The 26,308-nt window shown below is 40.5% G+C and overlaps 1 protein-coding gene across 2 annotated transcripts in view; it reads right to left on the bottom strand.

Annotated features, from left to right (window-relative positions):
- SLC26A7 (solute carrier family 26 member 7) overlaps window positions 1–26,308 on the bottom strand; it is a 140,394-nt gene that overhangs the window by 104,561 nt on the left and 9,525 nt on the right. The window contains exons 1-4 of one of the 2 annotated variants that reach the window (XM_065585889.1): window positions 23,069–23,993; window positions 22,254–22,550; window positions 4,929–5,039; window positions 1,407–1,579 (exon numbers count right to left, since the gene is read on the bottom strand). In XM_065585889.1, the coding sequence (XP_065441961.1) occupies window positions 1,407–1,579; window positions 4,929–5,039; window positions 22,254–22,446 (477 nt within the window). In that variant the 5' untranslated portion in view covers window positions 22,447–22,550; window positions 23,069–23,993. Of the gene's footprint in view, window positions 1–1,406; window positions 1,580–4,928; window positions 5,040–22,253; window positions 22,551–23,068; window positions 23,994–26,308 lie in introns of those variants that run through there. The other variant, XM_008168321.4, reaches the window with a different exon arrangement.

The following is a 26,308-nucleotide window of genomic DNA, read 5'->3' as shown; positions in this document are numbered from 1 at the left end:
GACCAACTGGCATTTTTTGACAACAAAAAGATGGTTTGTCAAAAAATTCCCAGTCAGCTCTAGTCATAACTTTTCTAGCTCCAGTTTTCCATCTTTGAAATGGGGGCAGAAATATCCCTACCTCACACAAAGGAGGGTGCTGCAAAGATTAATAAGTTAATATTTGAAGATGAAAGGTGCTATTATAAATGTGAATGTATTTAGAAAAAGTATTTTTATTCAGTATTTCATCATATATCCTGAAAAGAATGAAAGAGAAGGCATGTTTATCTTGCTAATGGGGAACATAGGCAAAGATGTTTTTTATTTAATCTCTTGCAGAAACAAGTATGGAACTAAAGTGGATTTGGGATAAAGATCAACTGATCATATGAGAAGGTAAATAACATTTTGATCTCAAAATCATTAAAAATTATAATAATAATAACAAACTTAATCTGCTATTAGTTTTCTTTTGGGTTGAATGGTTTGTCTGAACAAAAGGTAAATGAGATTATCATACAGTTTGTTAAATGCTTGGATGATGAAAAGCACTATACACATGAAACCCATTGAAAACCTGTGTATAACAGGTCTCCCACTGTGCCAATACACAGAGGATATGAGTAAAAGCTGTAGCAACTCATGCTTTTAACTCTGGTGGTCCCCAGTACAAACCTTCATGTATCTGCCAAAATGGCAGCTTTCACACAAGCACTTACACCTTCCACTGAAGCATCTGGTACGGGCCACTGTCAGAGGCAGGATAGATATGGCAATTCCCTATGTCAGTAAGTGCTAAGTATTGCTATAAGTAATAATAATAAAAGTTGTTGTGGGCTATCTGCATAAGGCAAATAAAAGTAAAAATAGAAGGGGATGTACCCATTAGGTCCTGTTCTTGGCTCTAGTGAAGTCTAAGCAAAACTCCCATTTACTTTATTGGGAGAAGGATTTGTCCCTTCATGGCCACCATAGCACAAGCATAATTAAGAACTGACTATTTTTCTTGACATAAAATGGGATAGGACATTGCTTTAGCACCCCAAAAAAATGCAGGAATCATTTAATTCTGGCAAAAATAAATGTAAAATGTCACAGGATCAACTTTATTTTAAGCAAGAAACCCCCTTTATTTTGCAAGTAAATTATTTGAAACTCTTTCAAAAGTCAAATCATATTTGCAGACTCCTAAGCACTGGACGAATATAGAGCCATATTTGTAAAAAAAAAAAAAAAAAAAAAACATGGTAGAACCCTGCTCAAGAGCCTACTGGCCAAGGTTCAAAGAGCTGGACTTCTTATGAAATGAAACTAAGTCATGTGTTTCATCACCAAAGTCATAGCTGTGACAGACAAAGGCTTAGCTATAGCGTACTTCTCACATATGTTAAAATAAATATTCATTGACTATTTAGACTACCTACTTGAATAATTCCTCCTAAAAATGAAACCGCTGCAGCAACTCCAATCCTCTGCATTTCAAACTCCGATAAACCTAAGACTCCCGAATTATTGCTTGTAGTGAAATTGTTGATTGCTGGAGAAACAAGACGTTCAACTGCATTGGCAGATATCAAGGAAGTTAAAGCAAAAGTTCCTGTAAAAGAAAAGTCACATATCAGTTACCAATAAGTAGCTCAATATTTGTTAGAGTCACTAACATTAATTTTTCAAAGTACGGCCTCTATCCATGAATGTGAAACTTTGCACACTCACTCACTTCAGGTATGTTTTTTAAAGCACTTTCACTTGTTGGGTGCAAATTTCTAAGTGTAAGATGCCATACGAGCAGATAAACTGAGTGCAAATGTTTTTTTGTGTGCAAGTTCTCTTCTGTGTGCCCAAAAATAATGGTGCTCAAAAAATGCACAAGCAAATAATATGCACACAGACAAACAGAGTTGAAACACTTTTGAAATTTTTAATCACATTCAGCTAAAGAAGGATAATTCAATATGTTAAAGGCATTAAAGCATCATGGAAAGCTTTGAACAACATCCTTTTTGGAAAAAGTTTTGCATACATTAGCTCCACCTGAAATCATAATTTCTATTTGTGATAACGTCACTAATTGCTGTACAGCTAATTATGGTATCCCAAATAAATTAGGTTCCTGAGTTCAAATGGAGAAAAAGCAGCCAGAATAAAGTTCAATTCTAACAATTTATTGCTCAGATGAGTAATCTTTTCCACAAGACTAGACTGAGTGACTATTTATGGGTAAGAATTAGTCAAGTAGGCAAAAGTTTACAGGACCAGGCCACAGATGAACTCCACTTTTCATGCAAAAAGGTCCCAATCCTGCATCCTTTACTTAAAGAGAGTTTCACTGACTTCACAGAAGTTATTAGAGGGGACGGAGATTGTCACCTCTGAGTAAAGGATATATGAGGCATTGGCACCTGAGGAGCTGTAGTACACAGTTTAGCCGTGATTCAGGAAAGCATCCTTATTTGGGATGGGAATTAAGCATGTTTAACTTTAAACAATGAATCTTCAGCACATGCTTACGTGCTTTCCTGAATCAGGGCCTTTGGGATTATGGGATATGTGCAATAGCGGCATTCTTCTGTTGAAATGATTAAATGTGAACACAATGTATTTTCATGTTATAATATTTTCTTCACAACCACGAGGGACAGAAACATTTCTGAATGAAAGCTTAGATTGTGAAGCACAATTCTGTGGCAAGGGCTGGAGTCCAAAAGGTGGATTCTACAGCAAATTCAAAACCACAGAATTGTAGGATACAGGGCCTTGACTATACTCCACAAATCCTGGGCTGAATGACATTTGCTCCATTTCACCCCATGGATACCGTGTCAGTCCTGAAGTCCTGCCCTTTGTCCATTTCACCACCTTCATTCTACAAAACGAGAGTTTATTACCACAAGATATTTTTCTGCATATTAAGGGTGCAATGTAAGATGATGAGTGAGGCACCTTTTTCCTTTAGTGAGCTTTAGTTTAAAAATCAACTGTTCATGGAGAAATTTGTAAACATTGTCTATTTTGAAACAGTTTTCCTCATATTTTCACCTTTTTTAATGAAAAAGGGAAATACTAATGAGAGAAGACAAATAAAGGAACTATAAGGCTATATAGCAACCTACTTTACCCTAGCTCCTGCCACAGAATTATTCTCCAAAATCTAAGCTTTCATTTAAAAGAAAGTTTCTCACTCTCCTGTCAAGTGACTATACTGATCATTTTAGCAGAACCATCCATCTAATGTACATGTCCCACAATCCCAAACTGCCTCCTCAGGTATCAAAGGCCCCAGAGACTTCCTCCCTGACAATTTCTGTGTGCATAACACAAGAGATACTGTAACAATGGTGTTATTCATGTGAATAGTTCATTGATTAAAACAACTTTTTTTTTCAAAAATAAGCTTCTGCAGAATTTCTAGTTTGCTACATCAGAGCAACAAAACCCAAGGACCTTGACACAGAATTCATGTCCTGTTTGCTGTAAATTATCTGGAGGTTTGACAATATAACATACATATGTTGGGATACAAATTTTATGTACTTCGGAATGTACATTGGTTTCCCAGTAGACCACACAGCTCTTATGGAGCTGTTAACAGTATTACTAAACACAGATTTTGGCACACATATCAATTTCAAAACCATGTAGTTATTCAAAAGACAGTGTTTGCTTCTTAGAAAACATATTAGCCAGAGGAGAGATGTATGCAGTTGAGCTATGTGAGCCCTGCTGGGTGTGCTTTGTGTGTGGTTGCTAGGGCGACCAGATGTCCCGATATTATAGGGACAGTCCCGATTTTAGGGTCTTTTTCTTATATAGGCTCTTATTACCTCCCACCCCCTGTCCCAATTTTTCACATTTGCTGTGTGGTCACCCTAGTGATTGCCAATGGTTCCAAATTTCCAAGAACCATCTCCCCTCCTCTCAAAAGGCTCCCACAGCCACTCCCCTTCCCCTAAGGTTACCCCTTTCAGATACCCCTTTCACATTTTAGCTTTGGTTGACTGGGGAGAGGGGCTACTGCCCTGCATTCAAGCTCATTGTATTCGCCTACTGGAACCAAGTGCCTGTCTCTATACTTCCCCTGGTCTTCAAGGGTCACTGGGAGGCCACTATTCCCACAGAGCAGTTTCTTGATGGTCCAACCTGATGAATACAATTCCCTTCCCCAGTTCATAACAGGCTTTCTTAGGGAACAAAGCAGTCAATAATCTAGCAGGAGCTCGGAAACACTTCTTGCCCCTGTGGATAGCTCTGCTCAAAGCAGTGGTGAGGAAGCCACATAATCACTAGCATGGCAGGTAGGGAACTCCTAGTGGCTCCTTAGCTTCTACAGTGGAAGCGATGGGGCATCTGCACCCTTCAGCTCAACAGATGCAGCTGATCAGGAGTAATCCCAATTCTACTGAAGTATTTGGAGTAGGGAGGGGGTATTTTTTGGTGAGAAGTACTGGGGTTGTGTTTAGCAATGTGAGAAAATAATGAGGTTTTTCTATAGTTTAGGAACAGTCAACTTTTAGTTGTTCCCGTTTATATTTAAAAAGGCTTTCTTTAGCTGAGCTCTTGTCTGTTAAAGTTTTAGCTTCAAGCAAATTTATATAATAAATTGCATAAGCCCCTGATAAGCTGTATTTATAAAGGAAATATGGATGTAGTATTCAATTATAGTGGTAGGAATGGCTCCAGTATAATCTTAACAAGGCTTTTTTTCCCCCTTGAAAACACTTTTCTTAAGCAGAAAAAGATGTAGCTGTAAAGAAAAGGCACAAAGAAATGTAAACAGGTTAATCTGTTTTAAGACACTTCCCTCTTGCTCTCCCCCACAACTGATCCTGTGATGCTTAGTACCTTTAACTTGCACTGAGATCACCAGTTACCGAGGAAACTCCTCATTTCACAGAACACACTCAGCAACTTGGAGGATGGGAGCCTAAACATTTCCAGACACTTACCCGTTGCAACATGGCGTCCCATTCCAAACACAGCATAAATGACGACAGGAAAGAGAGAGCCATATAAACCAAACACTGGATGGACTGAAGACAGAACAGCAAAGGCCAGCCCTATAGGGAAGGATAATGGGAATTAGTAAACAATACATTAAGAATATAAGAACGGCCATACTGGGTCAGACCAAAGGTCCATCAAGCCCAGTATCCTGTCCTCTGACAGTGGCCAATGGCAGGTGCCCCAAAGGGAATGAACAGACAGGTTATCATCAAGTGATCCATGCCCTGTCACCCAATCTCAGCTTTTGGCAAACAGAGGCTAGAGACACCATTCCTGCCCATCCTGGCTAATAGCCATTGATGGACCTATCTTCCATGAATCTATCTAGCTCTCTTTTGAACCCTGTTATAGTATTGGCCTTCACAACACCCTCTGGCAAGGAGTTCCAGAGGCTGACAGGGCATTGCGTGAAAAAATACTTTCTTGTGTTTGTTTTAAACCTGCTACCTATTAATTTCATTTGGTGGCCCCTTGTTCTTGTATTATGAGAAGGAGTAAATAACACTTCCTTATTTACTTTCTCTATACCACGAATGATTTTATAGACCTCTATCATATCCTCCTTTAGTCACCTCTTTTCCAAGCTGAAAAGTCCCAGTCTTATTAATCTCTCCTCATATGGAAGCCGTTCTATACCCCTAATCATTTTTGTTGCCCTTTTCTGAACCTTTTCCAATTCCAATATATTTTTTTGAGATGGGGAGACCACATCTGCACTCAGTATTCAAGGTGTGGGCATACCATGGATTTATATAGAGGCAATATGATATTTTCCATCTTATTATCTATCCCTTTCTTGATGATTCCCAACATTCTGTTTGCTTTTTTGACTGCCGCTGCACATTGAGTGGATGATTTCAGAGAACTATCCACAATGACTCCAAAATCTCTTTCTTGAGTGGTAACAGCTAATTTAGACCCCATCATTTTATATGTATAGTTAGGATTATGTTTTCCAATGTGCATTACTTTGCATTTATCAACATTAAATTTCATCTGACATTTTGTTACCCAGTCACCCAATTTTGTGAGATCCTTCTGTAGCTCTTCGCAGTCTGCCTGGGACTTAACAATCTTGAGTAATTTTGTATCATCTGTAAATTTTGCCACCTCACTGTTTATCCCTTTTTACAGATCGTTTATGAATATGTAAAATTGGACTTGACCCAGTACAGATCCCTGGGGGACACCACTATTTACCTCTCTCCATTCTGAAAACTGACCATTTATTCCTACCCTTTGTTTCCTATCTTTTAACAATTACCAATCCATGAGAGAACCAATCCACCTTCCCTCTTATTCCATGGCTGCTTGTCTTGCTTAAGAGCCTTTGGTGAGGGGCCTTGTCAAAGGCTTTCTGAAAATCTAAATACACTATATCCACTGCATCTCCTTTGTCCACATGCTTGTTGACCCCCTCAAAGAATTCTAGTAGATTGGTGAGGCATGATTTCCCTCTACAAAAACCAGGTTGACTATTTCCCAACAAATTATGTTCATCTATGTGTCTGACAATTTTGTTCTTTACGATAGTTTCAACCAATTTGCCGTTACTGAAGTGAGGCTTACTGGCCTGTAGTTGCCAGGGTCACCTCTGGAGCCCCTTTTAAAAATTGGCGTCACATTAGCTATCCGCCAGTCATTTGGTACAGAAGCTGATTTAAATGATAGGTTACAGATGACAGTTAGTAGTCCTGCAATTTCACATTTGAATTCCTTCAGAACTCTTGGGTGAATACCATCAGGTCCTGGAGACTTATTACTGTTTAGTTTATCAATTTGTTCCAAAACCTCCTCTAATGACACCTCAATTTGGGACAGTTCCTCTGATCTGTCACCCAAAAAGGATGGCTCAGGTTTGGGAATCTCCCTCACATCCTCAACAGTGAAGACCAATGCAAAGAATTAATTTAGTTTCTCCATAATGGCCTTATCGTCTTTGAGTGCTCCTTTAGCATCTCGATCATCCAGTGGTCCTACTGGTTGGTTAGCAGGCTTTCTGCTTCTGATGTATTTTTAAAAAAATTGCTATTACTTTTGGAGTCTTTGGCTAGCAGTTCTTCAAATTCTTTTTTGGTCTTTCTAATTATATTTTTACACTTCATTTGCCAGAGTTTATGATCTTTTCTATTTTCCTCATTAGGATTTATTTTCCACTTTTTAAAGGATGCTTTTTTGCCTCTCACTGCTTCTTTTACTTTGTTGTTTAACCACGGTGGCTCTTTTTTGGTTCTCTTACTATGTTTTTTTAATTGGGGTATACATTTAAGTTGAGCCTCTATTATGGTGTCTTTAAAAAGTTTCCAAGCAGCTTACAAGGATTTTACTTTTGGTACTGTACCTTTTAAGTTCTGTTTCACTAACCTCCTCATTTTTGTGTAGTTCCCCTTTCTGAAATTAAATGCTATAGTGTTGGGCCGCTGTGGAGTTTTCCCCGCCACAGGGATGTTAAATTTAATTATATTATGGTCACTATTACCAAGCGATCCAGCTATATTCACCTCTTGGGCCTGATCTTGTGCTCCACTTAGGACTAAATCAAGAATTGCCTCTCCTCTCGTGGGTTCCAGGAATAGCTGCTCCAAGAAGCAGTCATTTAAGGTATCAAGAAATTTTATCTCAGCATCCCTTCCTGAGGTGACATGTATCCAGTCAATATGGGTTATAGTTGAAATCCCCCATTATTTTTATTGAGTGTTTTTATTTTAATAGCCTCTCTAGCCTCCCTGAGAATTTCAGAGTCACTAACACCATCCTGGTCAGGTGGTCTGTAATATAGCCTTACTGCTATATTCTTATTTTTCAAGCATGGAATTGCTATCCACAGAGATTCTATAGTATAAATTTAGTTCATTTAAGATTTTTACTTCATTTGATTCTATGCTTTCTTTTGCATATAGTGCCACGCCCCCACCAGCATGAACTGTTCTGTCCTTCCAATATATTTTGTACCCTGGTATTACTGTGTCCCATTGATTATCCTCATTCCACCAGGTTTGTGTGATGCCTATTATATCAATATCGTCATTTAATACTAGGCACTCTAGTTCTCCCATCTTATTATTTAGGCTTCTAGCATTGGTATATAAGCATTTTAATCCTTTGCACCAAGATATCAAATTACTTTACATTTGGTTTTGTTGGGGGTAAAGTCCACAGTTTTAACAACAGGATTAAAACTACCTGCAATGATAATTACATCTATAAAAAGCTAAGCCATAAACCAACCACTAAGGCTACATCTACACTACGGGGGGGGGTCAATTTAAGATACGCAAATTCAGCTACGCGAGTAGCGTAGCTGAATTCGACGTATCGCAGCCGACTTACCCCACTGTAGGGACGGCGGCAAAATCAACCTCTGCGGCTTCCTGTCGACGGCGCTTACTCCCACCTCCGCTGGTGGAGTAAGAGCGTCGATTTGGGGATCGACTGTCGCGTCCCAACGGGACGCAATAAATCGATCCCCGAGAGGTCGATTTCTACCTGCCAATTCAGGCGGGTAGTGTAGACCCAGCCTAAGCAATGGGGTTTGGAGGAATCTTCTGTTGTGGGTGGATTTTTCCATAATTATCTATTAATAATACCTAGTTCTTATATAGCAGTTTTCATCCATAGATCTCAAAGCACTTTACAAAGGAGTTCAGTATTATTATCCCCATTTTACAGATAGGGAAATGGAGGCACAGAGAAGGGACATAACTTGTCCAAGGTCACTAAGTAGGCCAGCAGCAGAGCTGGGAATGCAATCCATGTCTCCTGAGTCCTCATCCAGCACCTTCCTCTAAGGCATCTGGGATTAGTCACTGGCAGAGACAGGATACTGGACTATATAGACCATTGATCTCATATGGCAATTCCTATGTCTATGTTGGGGACAGCGGGACAGGATACTCAGCCCAAAGTCTACAGAAAAGAGAAGGCAAAAGGTGAAAAGAAACACACCAGAAACTCCAGAAGAGGCAGAAGGAGAGGAACGCTTGCCCTGCCTAAAGGGGCAGGCAGGAAGAAGAGGGGAGCATGGGAAAGGAGGAGAGGACTACGTAAGTCTGATCTATGCAGCACAATTATTTCAATGGGGGGGGGGTGATTTTTTATATCAAGATAGTTATACCAGTACAACTCCTACTGCGAATGCAGTTCTGCTGGTATAAAGGTGCTTTATGCAGGTATTGCTTATCCCCTTTCCTGTTTGGGAATTAGCTATACCAGTATAACTTCATCCACTCTAGGGGAGTTGTACTGGTTAAACTAGACCACTACAGTCAAAGTGGTACAACTTTTATGTGTAGATAAACTCTGAGGAAATAGACATATGACCCCTTACTGAATGGCTAGAGCCAGGGGTCCATTTTCTAAGCAGTGTGTGTGAAATGGGTCCATAAATCCTAGCTAAGGTGAACTGCAAAACTTCGTACATTTCAGATCCAATATCATTAAACAGTATGCACGTGCAAACTAGACAATTACAAATACAGAACATTTACATTTAAAAACAAAATAGTAACACTTCAGTGAATGGAGTGCACACTGTGAACTGCTTTGATAACCTCAACACTGCTCTACAGAATTTAGTTCTCGTGTATTGTTTTCGGTGTCTGTGATAAGTTCCTTCCTGCAGGGGAAGTACAGAACGTGGCCTGTTATTTAAATCATAATAATTTTCAAATATACATTTTAATGTATATAGTCAGGTGGGGGTAGTCTTTGTATTGTTTTTTAGTCTGCACTTACAGATTTGGGATGTTAACCAGTTTTAAGATTAAATAAAGTGTGTGCAGTTTACCTTTAATAGGTGTTCACATGCTTAAATTAATAGATTTTAATTACTCAGTTCAAGAGGAATTAACTGAGGAATTGTAATGGCTAGTGGAGAGTATTGTAATGACTCTCAAGCTAAGTTAAGAAATTTCCTGCTGTAGGACGTTTACATATTTGCTACTCACAGCTACTAATCAATATGGGATTAAATACAGTATTACTTTGTTTCCTCTTAGCTCTAATGGGGGAAATGAGGCTTAAACTACTGGGAAGTAAGCTGTCACTATCTAGTTATAAATGTCAGACTTACCAGATTCTCACCCCTCTGCAAGCATTTACTTTGTTCTTAAGTTTCCAAAAATGGTTTGAATCTGAGACTTGTGACTACTGTGGCCAGACTGTGTTTGGTCCAGCACACATGAACAAGGTGTGTGCAGGGCACAAGGAGTCCTAGGTGCTTAGCATTCAGGGAAAACAAGAGCCATAACCCATCCCCTCCTCACTGCCCAACAGAGCTGGCCCACACAAACAAACAGAGTCTACACTGAACCCTGGAAATGGTGTAGCAGGGGCCACTTTGATCCACACATCCCCAGTGTCCCTGGAGGAATTCCACCAATCAGGGAGCTGCTGCTGGGCAGTGCGTTTTCACACCCTATATATAGGGGCACAGTCTAGGTGTTTTGTTTTTAAACTCTGTCCTGTTATGTCCGTTTAATTCCAGAAGTAGTTTCTCATTCCTTCTATGTTACCTAGAAAACAATGAGACAGTGCTGTCTAGTGATTAGGACAGGTCACCAGGACTCAGAAATCCTAGATTCTATTCCTGTCTCTACCACTGATTTTGTATGGTTTCAGACAAACTGCACGTTTCAGTTTACCCATCTATGCAATGGGTATCATCAGAAGGGTGTCATAAAGCTTAATAAAATCCCTCTTAAGCATGAAATCCTCAGGTGCAAGGTATTATAAAAGTTCAAACCATTTTATTAACAAACAGAGCAGAGGGTCGTTTGATTTCGCTCATTGATTTTAGTTTTTCAGGTTCAACTTTGTTACAATACATTCGTTGGGTTCAAAAAGTAGTCAAAAGGCAGGAAACAGATGGTAATAATACTACTGTATTCCACTTCTTCACACTGAAAAGTCATTAAGAATGGAGACGCCAGCTCCTCCTCATTTTTAAGGAAGGAGAACCCCACTGGCGGCGAAAGTAAGGCTTTCAAGAAAGAATGGCTATTCCAATGTAAAGAACTGCAAACAAGAAATGAACAATAGGTTCAGATATTATATATAAATACTGTGGTGGCATGCTTTAGTTAACTCACTATCGGAAGATAACATTATGTGCCATGGTTTCTTTTAAAATGGAGCTCTCTGGCTATCACTGGGCTTTGTGACACATCACATGCTACACTGTGTATGCTACACTGGCCAAGCTGGCGACATGTGGCACCACTGCAGGTAGATGACAAACGCAGATAGCTATAGAATAATGAACCTGAGTGCAAACAAGAAAAGCTGCTAAGTCCTGTATCTTAACCTGCTGACTTGGGAATTACTATTGAATGTGCCAGTTTGAAACTACAACTATGACAGTAATGAAGTGTCACCAAAGAAGCAAATTAGAGTCAGATTAGTCAGAATTACAGTTAAATTCCCATATCTGGATATACACATCTGAACACATGGCTATCCAGATGGAAAGGCTACGCCATATCTTTTTGGCATCATGGTATATAAGATAAAAGTATTATCCCAGAACAAGGAAAACAAGAAGACAGTATCTCAGGTCTACAATTAATCTTGTGACTTTTGCAAATATCTCACAGTCCACTATTCTCAATGCAAAATTAAATAAATCTTGCCTGAAGTCCTGTACACTCAAAGAACTTCCTTGCTGGGAACCTGATGAGCATGAAAATTGTGCTTGTTGATTTCAAACATCTTTCCATTGTTCAAATCTGGATGCCCTAATGAGATGTCCAAATCCCATATCTGGGGCACTCAAATAAGCACTAATAAATTCACCCTTCAATATGATAACATACAACTCCTCCTGAGTTGCACACACATATCCGAAGACAGAATTTGGCCCTTAGACACGTGAAATGCCTAGGTACAGATTTGACCAACAAAATGACATACTTTAAGTGTCCACATTTGAAAATGGGCCCCCACAGTGAAATACTCACCTCCCTAATACAATGCAAAAACATAAACATAGTTTGGAAAAGAGAAGATTCAGGGGGGTCATGACAGTGGTTTTCAAATATTTGACAGGCTGCCATAGAAAAGATCAAGAAAAGTTATTCTCTCTTGCCACAGAAGGCAGGACTAGAGGCAATAGGTTCAAACTACAGCATAGCAGATTTAGATTAAATCCCAGGAAAAACTTCTTATAATTAGGAAGAGCAGGACAAAGGTAGACTGCCTAGGGAGGTTGTGGAAACTCCTTCACTGGAGGTTTTCAAAAGGAGGCTGGGTAGCCATCGGTCTTGGAAGGTTTAGCCACAACAAATCCTGCACCTTGGCAGGGGGTTAGTCAAGATGACCCTTTCTGTCCCTTCTAACCCTATGATTCTATAACATTTCATCATTAGGATGAAATTCACCCCAGTGCAGAGGACAAATACAAAGCCCTCGACGTCTCTTAAACTGTACTTAAGCCCTTAAATCAGAGCTCAAGAGAAGAATAGGGGTTAGTGTGGCTCTTCTGCACTGAGGTGAATTTCACCCTGAATACAAGCCTCTTGATTTTAACTTAAAAAAAAAAAAAACCTTCCTCTTATAGCAAGGCTGGAAACAAAGGATTGTCATTAAATTTTGCCCAGAGCATTCTAACGGAAATTAAGGCTATGAAGCCATAAAATCATTTATTTAGATTTAATATTAAAAATAATACACAGAAAAGCTCTGAGCACACTGTTAATAATTAGAGTTACAATATCCACCCAGCAGCATTATGACTAATATACAAATGAATTAACTCTCCCAGTGAGCAACTTTACATAACAACTTACCACGGATGGCCCAAATAAAAATGTAAAAACTCCAGAAAATCCTCCCAAACCCAAATCATACCTTCATCCTTCCCAAAATGAACCCTACCAAGTCAATGGTTTTTGCAGTATCCTGGGAAGATAATTAGGTTTGGGCAGATCTCGGACAAGTTGGGGAGCAATTTAGAATCTGCACTAGTTCTCTACTTTGTCTTCATTTTTCCATCAACATTTGTCTTGTTCATCAGCAGAGCTGCTCCTTTATATTACTGATACAAGCCTGTGATTTTCAAGCAAAAATGTGGATTTTTGTCTTGATGATGACACAGTTAACTGTTGACTCTGGTTCTATAATATGTAACCATGGATTGTTATGACAACAATGGTAATATTTTCTATTGTGACTAAGTCACGAGGTCCACTTTGTGGCAATCTATTGTTTGTCATACATCTCTAAGGCAGTGAATGTAAGTTGATTAAAATTTATACAATGGAACAGAAACCAAACCAAACTTTAAAGGAACAATATCCATTTAAAAATCAGATTTTTTTAAAAAAGTTTACTTATTAATGCACATCACCTTAGATGCTTAAAACAAAGAATTTAAAATGTAATTTATGATTGATCAGAATCAATTATGACTGATATTTGGCTTTTGCATTTTGCTGTGCTTGTTGTTGACAGTGAAAGTTGGCTGGATTTGTTTAAAGTTTATGTCTAGCCAGTTTCACTTCCTTGCTCTCCTATGCCACCACAATCCTACATTAATTTTTGAGTTCCAAACTGTACAGGAAAATGTTTGAATCCCAACATACAATGATTTTTGTTGAAATAAAAAATAGAAAACATTTCTATTCATACTAGATTTTGTAAGTTTCTGTTCCATCCCACTCCTACATTTTACACCAAAACTATTTGAGTGTCCTTGTAACTGATATTAGAAAAAACAGTATCAAGTGAAACAAGAATTTCAGGGGGTGCCCTTTTCACTAGGAAAAGCAGTAAAAAGAGAAAAAAGAGGCTCCACTGTAGTAGTTGGTGTGTGTTCTCCCATTTGTGTCCTTCTTGCAATAACATAATGAGTCTTTATATCTCATGGTCCAGTTCATCTAAAATTGCCTCCACCTTTGTTTTTGGTATGGAACTGATCAAAAAATGGGGGAAAGGGGGAAGATTGAAAAATGTATTTCAATTTTTTGACAGTTTCATTTTTGATGGAATTTTCCAACCAGCTCTATTATTAACTTTTTCACTGTTGGTGAACATGGTGGTATTCCTTGGATGCACCTCCAGTGTTGCTCCATGAACCAGCCACATCACTTGAACCACCACTCCCTGATGTTCTGTTGGAAGATCAATGAATGCTTCAGAATGGTATGTGAGGCACTCTGGACGTGCACATTTTTAACGTTACCCACAGTCAAAATTAAAGAAGTCAGAGTCATGTATGCAGGAGGTCCTCGGGTGTATAGACCCCACCCAGTCACAGCCATGAAATCATTAAAAGGGAAATTGACTGCCTTCTCAGCTGAGCTGTTTGGTGGCCTCATAACAGCTGTGGAGATAAAAAGGCTGCAGGGCAAAGGCAGGGTATGACTGCCAGAAAGGCTGAAGAGTCTCTGAGACCAGGAGCCTTCAGTCACAGATTGGTGAGAAGCCATCCAGGAAGCTGGACTTCCAGGAGAAGAGGGCCACAGGATGAGACTCTGAAGAACGGCCTGCAAGAGAGGCATGGTAGCAAGCAAGACAGGGAAACAGGAAGGGGTTGGGAGAGATTGGTACCAACCACTTCATACAGGGTCTCTAGACTGGAATCCGAAGGAGTTGGTGGACCTGGGTTCCCCTTCCAAACCCAGAAGGGTTTTTTGTTAAACCTTGAACAAGTGAGCCATACTCAAAGAGGCCAGGGACTGTAAGGCCTTTATCTAGGGCAATTGGTTTCCTGACATACTGGACTCTTTAGCACACTGAGAGGGGAGAAGACTACCAATGACTCAGCTGAAGGGCCGCAGTCGTAACAAAGAGACAAAACAGACTAGACAGCAACAAGTCCATCAAAGAAGGAAGGAAACTGAGGCAAAGTTGCCATGTTACCCCAAGAGGGGGGCCTGAATGCCAACTGCAACCTCTGACATGAAGCCTTTGAATACTTTGTTGGTTCACTAGAACTCGGAACTTTACATCCCTGGGCATCCACTGAGAATCTGTATGAATGTGAATCTCTGTAGTAGATATATATATTAACATGTTACAGTTCATAACTCTGGGCTCAGATCATTACTCTTTGTAAGAAGTGAGAGATTTTCTTCCCTAAGGAACATACTCACATGGGCTGTAAATTACATGGCTGCTACAAAGCTCTTCTCAAGGAGGCTTCTCTAGCTCTGCTTCCAAGGAAGCGCATTCATCTTCATCGGCACATACTGTAGTTGTGCATCTATAGGGCAAGCCTCCCCCTCACCCCATTCTCACATGCTGGAACACAATGATTTCACTTGACTAACTCAAGTGAATCATTCTGCGTACATTTATGTCAACACTTAAGGAAAGAGCCTGAAAAACCTAGGCAAAAGATCACCCTTTGAAACAACACTGCTGGGGGTCCTGCATCAGTGGTCCGAAAAAAACTAATGCTGGCACCATGCCTCCAAAACCTTGAGCATGAGGGCAGGAATGCATGAAACCAGGTATAGCTCCTTTTTTAATGGCAGAGTCTCCAGGCAGTGTGTGGGATTTCATTTGTTCAGCAGTAAATCCAGCTCTAGACTAAATTAACTTTAATTAAAAAAATAAACAAAATGAACCAGGGAGCTGGCAGGGATGGAGAGACTGATTTAAATCAGACTTCAGTTGCCTATTTTTCTCTTCTCAGCAGGCACACATATAAGAGGGAAGATAACTATGTTTCAGGAGCCTTTTTCAGTTTGGTAAGAATGCTTTTAACTAGGCACAAGCAGCTGATCTGCAACCTTCCATACCCAAAGAAGGTCACAGAAGAGTCAACAAGTGTATAATGAATGCTTTTAACTGGGCACAAGCAGCCGATCTGCAACCTTCCGTGGCCACAGAAGGTCACAGAAGGATCAACAAGTGTATAATGCTGCATGTAAATTCCACTGTGAGATTCGGTGCCACGGGGTTTTTTTATGCCAGTGCATAGGCGTACCTTCAGGGTCTAATTTGTTTGGGGGGGGAAGGGGGAGAACTCAGCTGCATGACTACATGTCATCCAAGATTTGACTCTATTGTCTCATTTGCTCCCTCTCCATATCATAATCCAAGATTAGAATGAAAAAGGGAAGAGGTCAGACCTGTTTTAGATCAGACCTTTACCAAAAGCAGGAGCTCATTCAAAATGCTGTTGTAAGCCATTTGCTAAACCTTAAACTTTTGAATTTAGATATACTAGGAGTTATTGGTTATCCTATGTGGTTTTAAGATTATGAATATTGGAGTTATGCTCACAATCACCATGTTTAATGGGGTAATCCAATATCCCCAAGAGAAGTAGAAAATAAAAAACTAGCCACTACCATTAATGAGAGTCCAGTCTCACCCTTCCCAAGTTTATTAATTTTTTTGTGGGTGGCAGAGGTAGCACCAGAAGGCCAACAAAAAACCATGACTTTGATCCTCTCTTCTGAATTTAACAAGAGGATAAGGAATTAGGGTGCTGATGATGACTGATGCATCATGTGCAGGACAAAATTGCTGATAAAGCATATTTCCCACTATCTCTGCAAAATTAACTTATTAAGTGGCATCCCATTTACATGATCTTCAACACTGTGACATCCCCCAGGGTACAATCTGGACTGCTGAGCAGCTGTGTCCCCTCAATTCTCCAACCTGCAGTGCTTTTTACACTGCTTCGCAGTAAGAACCACCACTCCTGGCTTGTTCACAAACAACCTCTAGCATGGAAAATCACTCCCAATTGAATTATATGAGTGCTTCTAGCCAGCCACTTGTGAATTATATTACAGAATGATACCATCAGATTCCCAGTGCCAGACTGATCCCGCGAAATTTGCGTCTTGTACTGCCCAGCTCTTTCTTTCTGGACAAAACAAGCTCATAGAAAGTCCATCATTTCATTAATAGAAAATGATACGCACAAACCCTGTTATCTCAAATGGAGGTTTCCAAGCACTTCAATCCAAACACATAAAGCAAATGTATTAACTACAGAAAGATAGATTTTAAGTGATTACAAGTAACGAAGCATAAAAGTCAGAATTGGTTACAAAAAATAAAAGGCAAAATGCAAACTAATACTTATCAAGCCAAGTGAAGTTAGAGCAAAAAGGTTTTTCTCACCACCTGCTCACTGAAGTCTGGCTAGATTCCTTCAGACAAGACCACTCACTCAGTTCAATGGTAAATCCTTTGTCTTTCAAATTAATAGAGATGAGCGAAGAGAGGTGATTTGGGGCCTCTGTTCCTCATTTTTATATCTTTTCCTCCTCCTTGAGAATCATCTCCAGCTGCAGTTCACGTGACAGACAGTCTGTTTAAACAGGAACTCCTAGCTGTTGTATTGCCAAAATGTAAATTTCTTGCTCACACTCTTCTTCCTTCCAAAGAATGGTCACTTAACCAGCTGATAGTCCATTTGATTTTATTGACACCTGGCTGAGGTGTCAGTTTGCCTTTTGTCTCTGAGGAACTGGTCTGTGCCTGCTTTTCTAAACTTGGAGCATGTCTCAGTAAAGTCATACAGTAGAATTTTATAACTTTACATACAATGTGGGCACACGTTTTACTAGTACAAAAATGGTAAGCAGATGATGAGTTTTTAAATGATACCTCACAAAGTATACTTTGTACACAATTTGTCACAATCTTGTAAAAAGGATGAACATGAGAGTACAGACTGTCAGAAGCAGCGAGCATTCCCTGAGTTAAAGAGGCGGGCTTTATAGGTGAGAGCTGTAACAGGTTTGCAGTAGGAGGGGGGTACAAAAGGGGATAGGTAATACAGGCTGACTAATTGGTTACAATAACATTCACAAAGAATAATCTGTCATCCCTCCTTAGTTTTGTTGACAGTTTTAGCCACCTGGATTGTCAGCAATCAGTGGATATGACATTGGCAGAGAAGTATGATCTATTTTCTAGATTTTGAGTACCAGATTTTTGAGAAACATTGCCAAATTAAGGACCTATTGCCAGATCATGAAGTCTCAAGCTCCTTGGCTTTATGAGAGAATTACAAGTCAATTCAGACTTAGAGCTAAAGTGGTGGGCTTAATCCCACAGCTTGAGATTCAGATCCTCGCCTGACAGTTTATTTTAAAAGCAGTTATATCTCTTTTTTCAACGATAGTGGAGTTAGCAGAATAAGTGGGAGATGATTCCACGCTCTGAAAAAGCTGGAAGTGAAGCCTATGTTATTAAAAATTCTCACTCAACCTCTCTGCAACTGGTGAATTAAGATCTGGCATTCTGGGCCACAGTACTGGGGAAGGTGGTAGTGACCGCCTAGTGTGTCCTGTGGTTAGCACTGATCTACAGGATAAAAATCTCTCTGGCTTTAGGAAATTACATATGCTGAGTTGGCCCTTCTCAGCCACTAATGATCTATATGTATGCCACAGGATACCTCTCCTTGCTGGCAGTATTGGGTCTAATAGTGGCATTTAAAGTTGCTGATCATATGGATTAAGCAAGACCAAGAATACAGGATATATGAGAAGAGAGGCCTTTCTCTAGGCCACCAAACGTTTAATAAGAAGTGTTCTCCAGCCACGTCTTTCACAAACTGATTTCATGCTCCATGTCTTGTGACACTGAAGACAGAATTTTGCAATGTTCTCTACCATGACTTAACAAAAAGGCCACAGCTTTTTGCAACTCTGTCACAGTGAGGGTTGAGCAGGAGGATTTCTAGTGACCTATTGCTGGGTTCACTTCAACAGCTGTTTGTGAGGGCACACAACAAGCTTGATTTTGGGGGGTTAATTGTAAGATACTTTGAGCTCCATCCTCACCTGTGCTGAGATGCAACAGGGAGGCAAAGCTGGCTCTAAGCCACCTCAGGGCTGTATGAACTTACACTAGCTGGAACAGTCTCTTCGGAACTATTCCACTGGGCCAGAACTGCCAGAACATATTATACTCTGGCTCTGCCTTTGATGAACCCCATCCACTAGAGGAAGTCAGAGAGCAGGCAATGTAAAGTCAGTGATATGAGTCCCGATACCTGATTAGTGCCTTTTTCGATGCCACCCCTATGCACAGAAGGACAACCACACCTGCCGTTGCTGGAGCGGCTCTGCAGCCAGCCGCTTGGGTGGCCCTGCAGCCAGCTGCACCAGCTGCTGCTGGAGCGGCCCCAGGCCCAGCTGCACTGCCTCTGCTTGGGTGGCCCTGGGCAGCTGGCCCCGGGACCACCAAGCAGCGGTCCTTGGAGTGGCCAGAGCAGCTGCTGCTGGCGGTCCCTGGGCAGCCGGAGTAGCCGCTACTGGTGGCCCCCAGCAGTGGTTTCCGGGGCAGCCAGAGCTGCCACTGCTCAGCAGTCCCCAGGAGGCTGGAGCAGCCCCTGCTCAGCAGCCTCCGGCAGCTAGTGCCGCTGGCCCCAGGGCGACCCCCCAGCAGCGGCCCCCCAGTTCCCACCCCCAAGCAGTGCCGCACACCGCCCCAGCAGTCCCCCCTGGGTATCACCCCCCAGATTTAGTGAGGGGTATTTATAGTATAAGTCATGGACAGGTCACAGGGCCGTGAATTTTTGTTTACTGCCCACATCCTGTTCATGACTTATACTATAAACACCCATGACTAAATCGTAACCTTTGTGGTTTGAGCTGTAATATATGATGCAGGGACAATGACTTTCTTTCTTCTTATTCTCCTACCCCCAGCAAAGAGATAATGGCCATGTTGCCTGACATTTTGTTCAGACACAGGAACTCAGGAGCAGTCACACTAGATGAGACCAGTCCTCCCTCTAGTCTAGTATTTTGTCTCTGAACATGGCCACATCTGATGATTTAGAGCAGGGGTCAGCAACGTTTGGCACGCGGCTCGCCAGGGTAAGCACCCAGTCGTCTCATTGCATTGCATCTCTCGTCTGGTAGTGGGACTATACTTTAATATTTAATCAGAGATTAGGAATAGACAGAAAAAAAGAACCAATCCAGTTTGCTGTATAGTATGAAGAAGAAGAGAATACAAATCTTAGAGCAAAGATCCCTCGCCCGCGCCACTTCCCGCCACCCCCATTGGCCCGGGACGGCGAACTGTGGCCAGTAGGGGCCGCTATCGGCCGAACCTGCCGCGTCAGCAGGTAAATAAACTGGCCCGGCCTGCCAGGGTGCTTACCCTGGCAAGCCGCGTGCCAAACGTTGCCAACCCCTGATTTAGAGGAAGGTGCAAAATTTCCCCTTGTGGACAATTATGGAAAATACAAATGGTAAGGAAAGTTTTTTCTTAACCACTGTCAAGCTAGTGGTTGATTTATGCCCTGAAACTTGAGGGCATCTAACCCTTAAAAATATTTTATCCCATCTAATATAACTGCAGGATGATCTCAATATCCATATAAATAGCTCATCCTTTTTTGAATCACACTAGGCTTTTAGCCTCAATATCTTGTGGAAGTGAGTTTCATCTATCAATTATCAGTGGTTTATAAATTTAATTGCTTTTAACCATTTTAAATTTGTTGCTTTCATTTTCACCAAATAACTCTTTGTTCTTGCATTATAAGAAAAGAACCCCCCACACAAGGTTTATAAGATTTGTATTCTCTTCTTCTTCATGCTATACAGCAAACTGGATTGGTTCTTTTTTTCTGTCTATTCCTAATCTCTGATTAAATATTAAAGTATAGTCCCAGTACCAGACGAGAGATGCAATGCAATGAGAAGACTGGGTGCAAACAGTCTGAAAATATATTTCTCTCTCTCTCTGTCTCTCTCTCTCTCTCTCACTCACACACACACACACACACACACACTTCAAAATAGTTTCAAGCAAAATGGACAACTTTGATGTCAAAAAAGAAAGACAATTTATTCTCAGATTTTATTTGAGAGTTACTTTGTTTTGTTTGGGGAGGATGGAATTTGAGGTTTTTTGATTGTTGGTTTTAAGCAGCAGAATTAATTTAAAGTTGTATCACATTTTTTCTAGATTACATAACAAACAAGATGGAATAATCTGGAAAAGCAGCATTTTTCCAGCACCACCTGAGCTTTATAAAGTTTTACTTTGTAAGTTAAATAATTTTTGGGAACCAGATTCAATTAAGATTATGCTGGATAAAACTACTAGTAATGTATAATTGTCCCTAAATTGATATTTTGTTGGAGTTTAACATATTGTTATTAGCAGCATTTTAATTACAATTGTTGTATAAGACTATACCAGTAAAATTAGACACTTATAGTTCACTACAGTATTAAGGTTCTTAAAGTTAAATCATGCCAGTACAGATGTTCCTAATTACCCTAAAAGCACAAATACTTACACAAACCGGTTCCAGCTACAGAATAATTCAATTAAAGAAGTGCTTATAATTGAGCAGCATGAATGATAGTTAAGGCTAGCCATTCTGCAACACTGTAAAGAAATAACATCTACACTGCGCATCAGAGAAGTAGCTAGAGAGTCCATTTTGGGCAGGCAAGAAACTAACATGGCATTTGCCAGGAACGGGTATAAAGTGTTGCCTAAGTCGGGCACAATGATGTTAGATAGATAGAAGACTTTATTTCTCTGGAATCATTCATTAGTTTGTACTTTTCACCTGTAATAATCACCAGATAAATCCAGCTTAGCGTTACTTACCTATGGCTGCCAAAATAGACTACTGCTCCACCCCTAGTTTATATTAGTGCTGGAAAGGGAGATGCAATAGGTAATGTGATACAGTACATCTCATTAGACCAGCAAACAAGCTGAAATCACAAGCTCTCCATGCACACAAGATCCCGTCTGCAGATAATAGCTTTGGCAGAGAGCCTTTTTTATGTATAGAATGTTTTGTTACTTGTTTACTGCAGTTCTCAAGGTTCCTACAGGTAACTGTGTAATACTGATGCTTACTTTTAAAACAAAACAACATCTCAAGACGCAAAGTTATTTTGTAGCTCTTTGTTTGTTTGTAATTTGAAAGTAGGAAGTGATGGCCAGTTACACTAGTAATACATTGCATAACACCAGCATTCATCCTTGTGTCATACTCTGCAATATGTCTTGTGTTACTGTCAAAGTGACAGGTACATAGTAACATTAATCCCCTGTTCACAGACCTTGGTTAAAAACAAGAAAAGATGTTTGTTTACAATGTATAAAAAGTGAGGGGTGTAAAAAACTCTCTCCTACACATCCCATTAGATTGGGTCTAATGAAAATGTACAATTCTTTTTTTTTCTAGGTTTTTTTTTAACCCAGGCTTCATCGTAACACTAAGAAGCAAGAAATAAAAACTCTACTGAAAAGTGACAATTGTCTGACTAAAGCTATTTAAAATGTGAAAATCAGATGTATTACTGTACCTTGAGGTACCTGTTGAATTGCCAGCATCATCCCAGAGACTGTATCAGGAATCAAGTTTTCCTTCACATTGTAGCTGGGTGCCCACTTCAAAATAGGCAGCCTTCTTACACACCACAGTTTGATATCTTCACAGCGAAGAGCATGGATCTTCCTCCACACTGCACTTTTCTTTCTCCTTTTTGCCCCTGCCATGCTTTATCTCCCCCAAAGTTTCTCCTTCTTAACAAATTACCACTGCAGAATTACCCTGTTCAGTGCCAGTCTCCAGTTCTTCTTCTGAGTTTTCAGTTTCAAAGCTATAGAAAGAGATGAACAGAAGCACTTACATTCTGCAGCTGTTCTCTTGTATTCAATATACTTGATAAGTATGTTTGCTTTTAACCTTGTAAATAGACATTGGAAAGGGAAAGATTATTCATATTAAATATAACATTTTCTTCTCTTTTCAGAAATTTGGTCTACTCTTAGGTAAGTTTACAATTCTCGTCTCTGTAATTTCTCCCTTATATTCACTGTAGTGCTTTTGCTTTTGGCCTCAGGCCAGTGGTAAAATGAGGTAGTGCTGGGCGTATGTTCAGTGTGGGTTGGGTTATGCTAATACAACCAGGAAGCATCCAGCCAGACAAGTCTCTCCTGACAACCACACAGAAAACAGCTTTAAGCTCTCTTGTGAGGAAAATGCACACAAAACCCTTCTCTCTGCATTCAGAGGCATGTATTTGCCATGCATTAAGCGCTAGCTACCATTTAAGTTACCAAACATGTTACGTAAGTTTTGCAGTATTCATTTCTTATGTTTGCTGCTATATGATACCTTAATCAAAGCAATTGTTCAGAGAGAGAAGGTCAAGCATTAAGCTTCTGGTCACTGCAAACCGGTGCTGAAAAGAAACACACAGTTCTTAAAAATAAACTGAAGGGTCAGATTAAACCAGTGATAGGCAGTATAACAAAATTCATACTGCACTGTGGCAAATTTGCAAACTATCAGTTCCAGCTGCACAGTGACAATAATACTTGTGTCTACAGCTCCTTTTTACAACTATTCATTCTGTTATCTTCTATTGCTGCTCCTGGCAGCTTATTTGACACATGTACTCTCTACGGAGACAGTACATAAAATACCTTCTTATCTTACAATAAATTCATACCCTTTGTTTCAGGTGCACAGATACCACAGTGATGAGCAAGGTAGCAATATAACTGTCCAGACATTTAAATGTCTTTTGCATTACACTGGCTCCACTGGAGCAGGGAAATAATGACATTCCTATTAAAAAAATACAGTCTGCATTTCTAGGTAGTGCAAACTAGAGATACAATATATTAAGCAATAGTTTGATAGCCAAGTATGAGTACCAGGTGTATAACCAGTGAGGCCTGCTCTTTCAATCTTCATTCTGAAGTCTCTGTAGCATTGATCCAAATGATCTCTCACACATATTTTCCACTTCTTTTTAGACAGTGCTTTCAAACTAAGGTGAACAAAACTGCAGTGTTGCCAACTGTTGTGATTTCATTGTGAGTTTTGCACTATCTGGTGTTTTTCTTAAATTGCTAGCTCCTTGAGTCATGTTAGTATGGGAAGATTTCAGCCTTAATTTAAAAAAGCAAAAGTGGGTTTCTAGGCCTCATGGCTATGGAGAAAATCTTTAAAAAGTGATCTCTACACACTTAAACAAACAGAAGGCAAACAAAAAGAACACTGGTTTTATTATCTTGTACAACCTCCTGATTTTTAAGTCAATCTCATGATATCGTGGGGCTTCACTCTTGATTTTTGAACACTTGCTATTCTTGGCAATACTGAACTGTGCACAGAAATCCAAAGCCCCGATCTTACAAGCATGAGCTTGATGTCAAAGTCAATGATATTATTCACGTGCATAAGGTTAAGCATATAGTTAAGTGTTTGCATGACTGGGTCCAAAAGTGGCCTCATTCATCTTCTAAATAAGATTAATATAGTTGTTTCTTTAATCCACGCTGCCACACTCTGTTTCTGTCGTCTGTGTTTAATTTTTTTAAGCACTGTACTAAACTTCCAGATTTTATAACAATTCAGATTTTGTAGTATATGATGTTTTTATTTGAACTGCAGTCGAATTGGATTTTTTTGTTATATGATATTCTTTCAACCACACTGTCGATATGTACCATGACCAAAATATTATAGTAATGCTGTGTCAGCCTAGGAGAACCAAGGGCCAGCTGTAAAATTATACATATATAAAAGCTCAAACAACAGTTGATTCTTTACACAAAACTAAAAAAAAAAAATAGATTGTCAAACTTTGGACTTCATCTGACAACACTCCACATGAGTACTCTGCATTTAAAAGCATATGGGAAAAAGTAATGGGCACAAAAGAAAGCAAGGAATCACAACCCTACACTAATGAGCCTAGGGTTACCATATTTCAGCAAGCAAAAAAGAGGACGGGAGGAGCCCCGCCCTATCCTACTCTAGCCCCGCCCCTGCCCCTCCCACTTCCCCCCCTCAGAACCCTCAACACTCCCCCCGCTCCTCGTCCCCTAACTACCCCCTCCTAAGACCCCCCCAACTGCCCCCCAGGACCCTACTCCCTACCTGTACCCTGACTGCCCAAAACCTTATCCATCCCTCCCAAAAGCCCCCCCCCGAACTCCCGACCCCCCCCCCGTCTCTTGACTGCCCCATCCAAAACCTCCCTGCCCCTTCTCCGACCCCCTGGCCCCCTTGTTGTTGGCCTTCGCCTAAGGTCTCTGTGAGCTTGCTCAGGAACTGCCTGAGCCCCTCGTCCCGGCACGCTGGGCAGCAGTGGGGGAGGAGCTCCAGACTGCCGGAGGCGATCTGCGAATGCAGGGAGGGAGGGAGTGATTTCTGCTGCAGGGGAGAGGAAGAGAGGCTCTCTCTGGCTGTCGGAGCCCCATGCAAGTGGCACCATCCGGCCGGCTGCCCTGTTAGCCACACGTGCTCTGCATGGGGGCGGGGGGAAGTCCGAACATTTACAAATTCCCCCCGGACGCTATTTTTAGCTCAAAGAGCCGGACATGTCCGGGGGAATCCGGACGAATGGTAACCCTAAATGAGCCTCAAATGCTGGACAGCCTCAAAGTTATTGCCAGGAGAAAGGGTGAGATCAGGGAGGAGAGTGTTTAATTCCTCATTCATATGCAAAAATCATTGTTAAAGATAATCCAGACATGCCCATTCTCTGCCTTGCCCCTTTTTTTATTTTGTATACTTTCTGAGGAAGAGAATAATCATGCAATGGAAAATGAGTGTTATTTTTGCTCAGTGCAGTGGACATTTACTGATTAACTGTTCTTGCACCCACACATGGCGTCTACTCACAGCTGCACTGTAGCACAACCACTTTGTGCTTCCAGCTCACACCATACAAAGACTTCCGGGACTGAGACCTTTACTTTCACTAACTCATCTAAAAGGTCAGGTCACAGAGTCACAACCTAGTCCTTTCCTTATTTTCACATGGTAAAAAGCAGGTAGAAATCCTCCTATGCATAGCTAGAGGCACCCAATTGTTCTTTAATCTTGATGTAAGATTCAGCATGTCTAATTGTAACATTTACTAAGCAAAAAACCCCTAGTATTTGTGGGTCTGTGTGTAAGAGAGATATACCTATTCATACACATAGAAATATGAATGCAAATCTAAATGTAGAAATAGTTGCAACTCACCAGTGCCCACGGATATTTTGAAACACTCATATAAGCACTGGTGCGTGGAAGAACCAATTCAAATCAAGATCACACTTCCCACTCATTAACCCTTTGACACCAAAGTGCTGAAACATTTTGAGAAACCCTGTTCTTGAGATTTTCCAGTCTCGTGTTTGCAGAACCATTAGATTTGGCTAGTTTGGATATGTATCGGATCTTCTGGATGATTAACCAAATAACAGACTTTTGTCCATCATCAATAACATGGAATGGGGTTTGTCTCTCTGTGTATGTATAGGTATATAATAACATGGAATGGTGTGTGTGTGACAAACCCCATTCCATGTTATAAATAAATAGACTTTTGTCCATTATCAATATGTGTGT

Source organism: Chrysemys picta, chromosome 2 (assembly GCF_011386835.1).
Source record: "Chrysemys picta bellii isolate R12L10 chromosome 2, ASM1138683v2, whole genome shotgun sequence".
Taxonomy (NCBI): Eukaryota; Metazoa; Chordata; order Testudines; family Emydidae; genus Chrysemys; species Chrysemys picta.
Note: the sequence above shows the minus strand (reverse complement) of the source record. Positions and strands in the feature narration are given on the sequence as shown.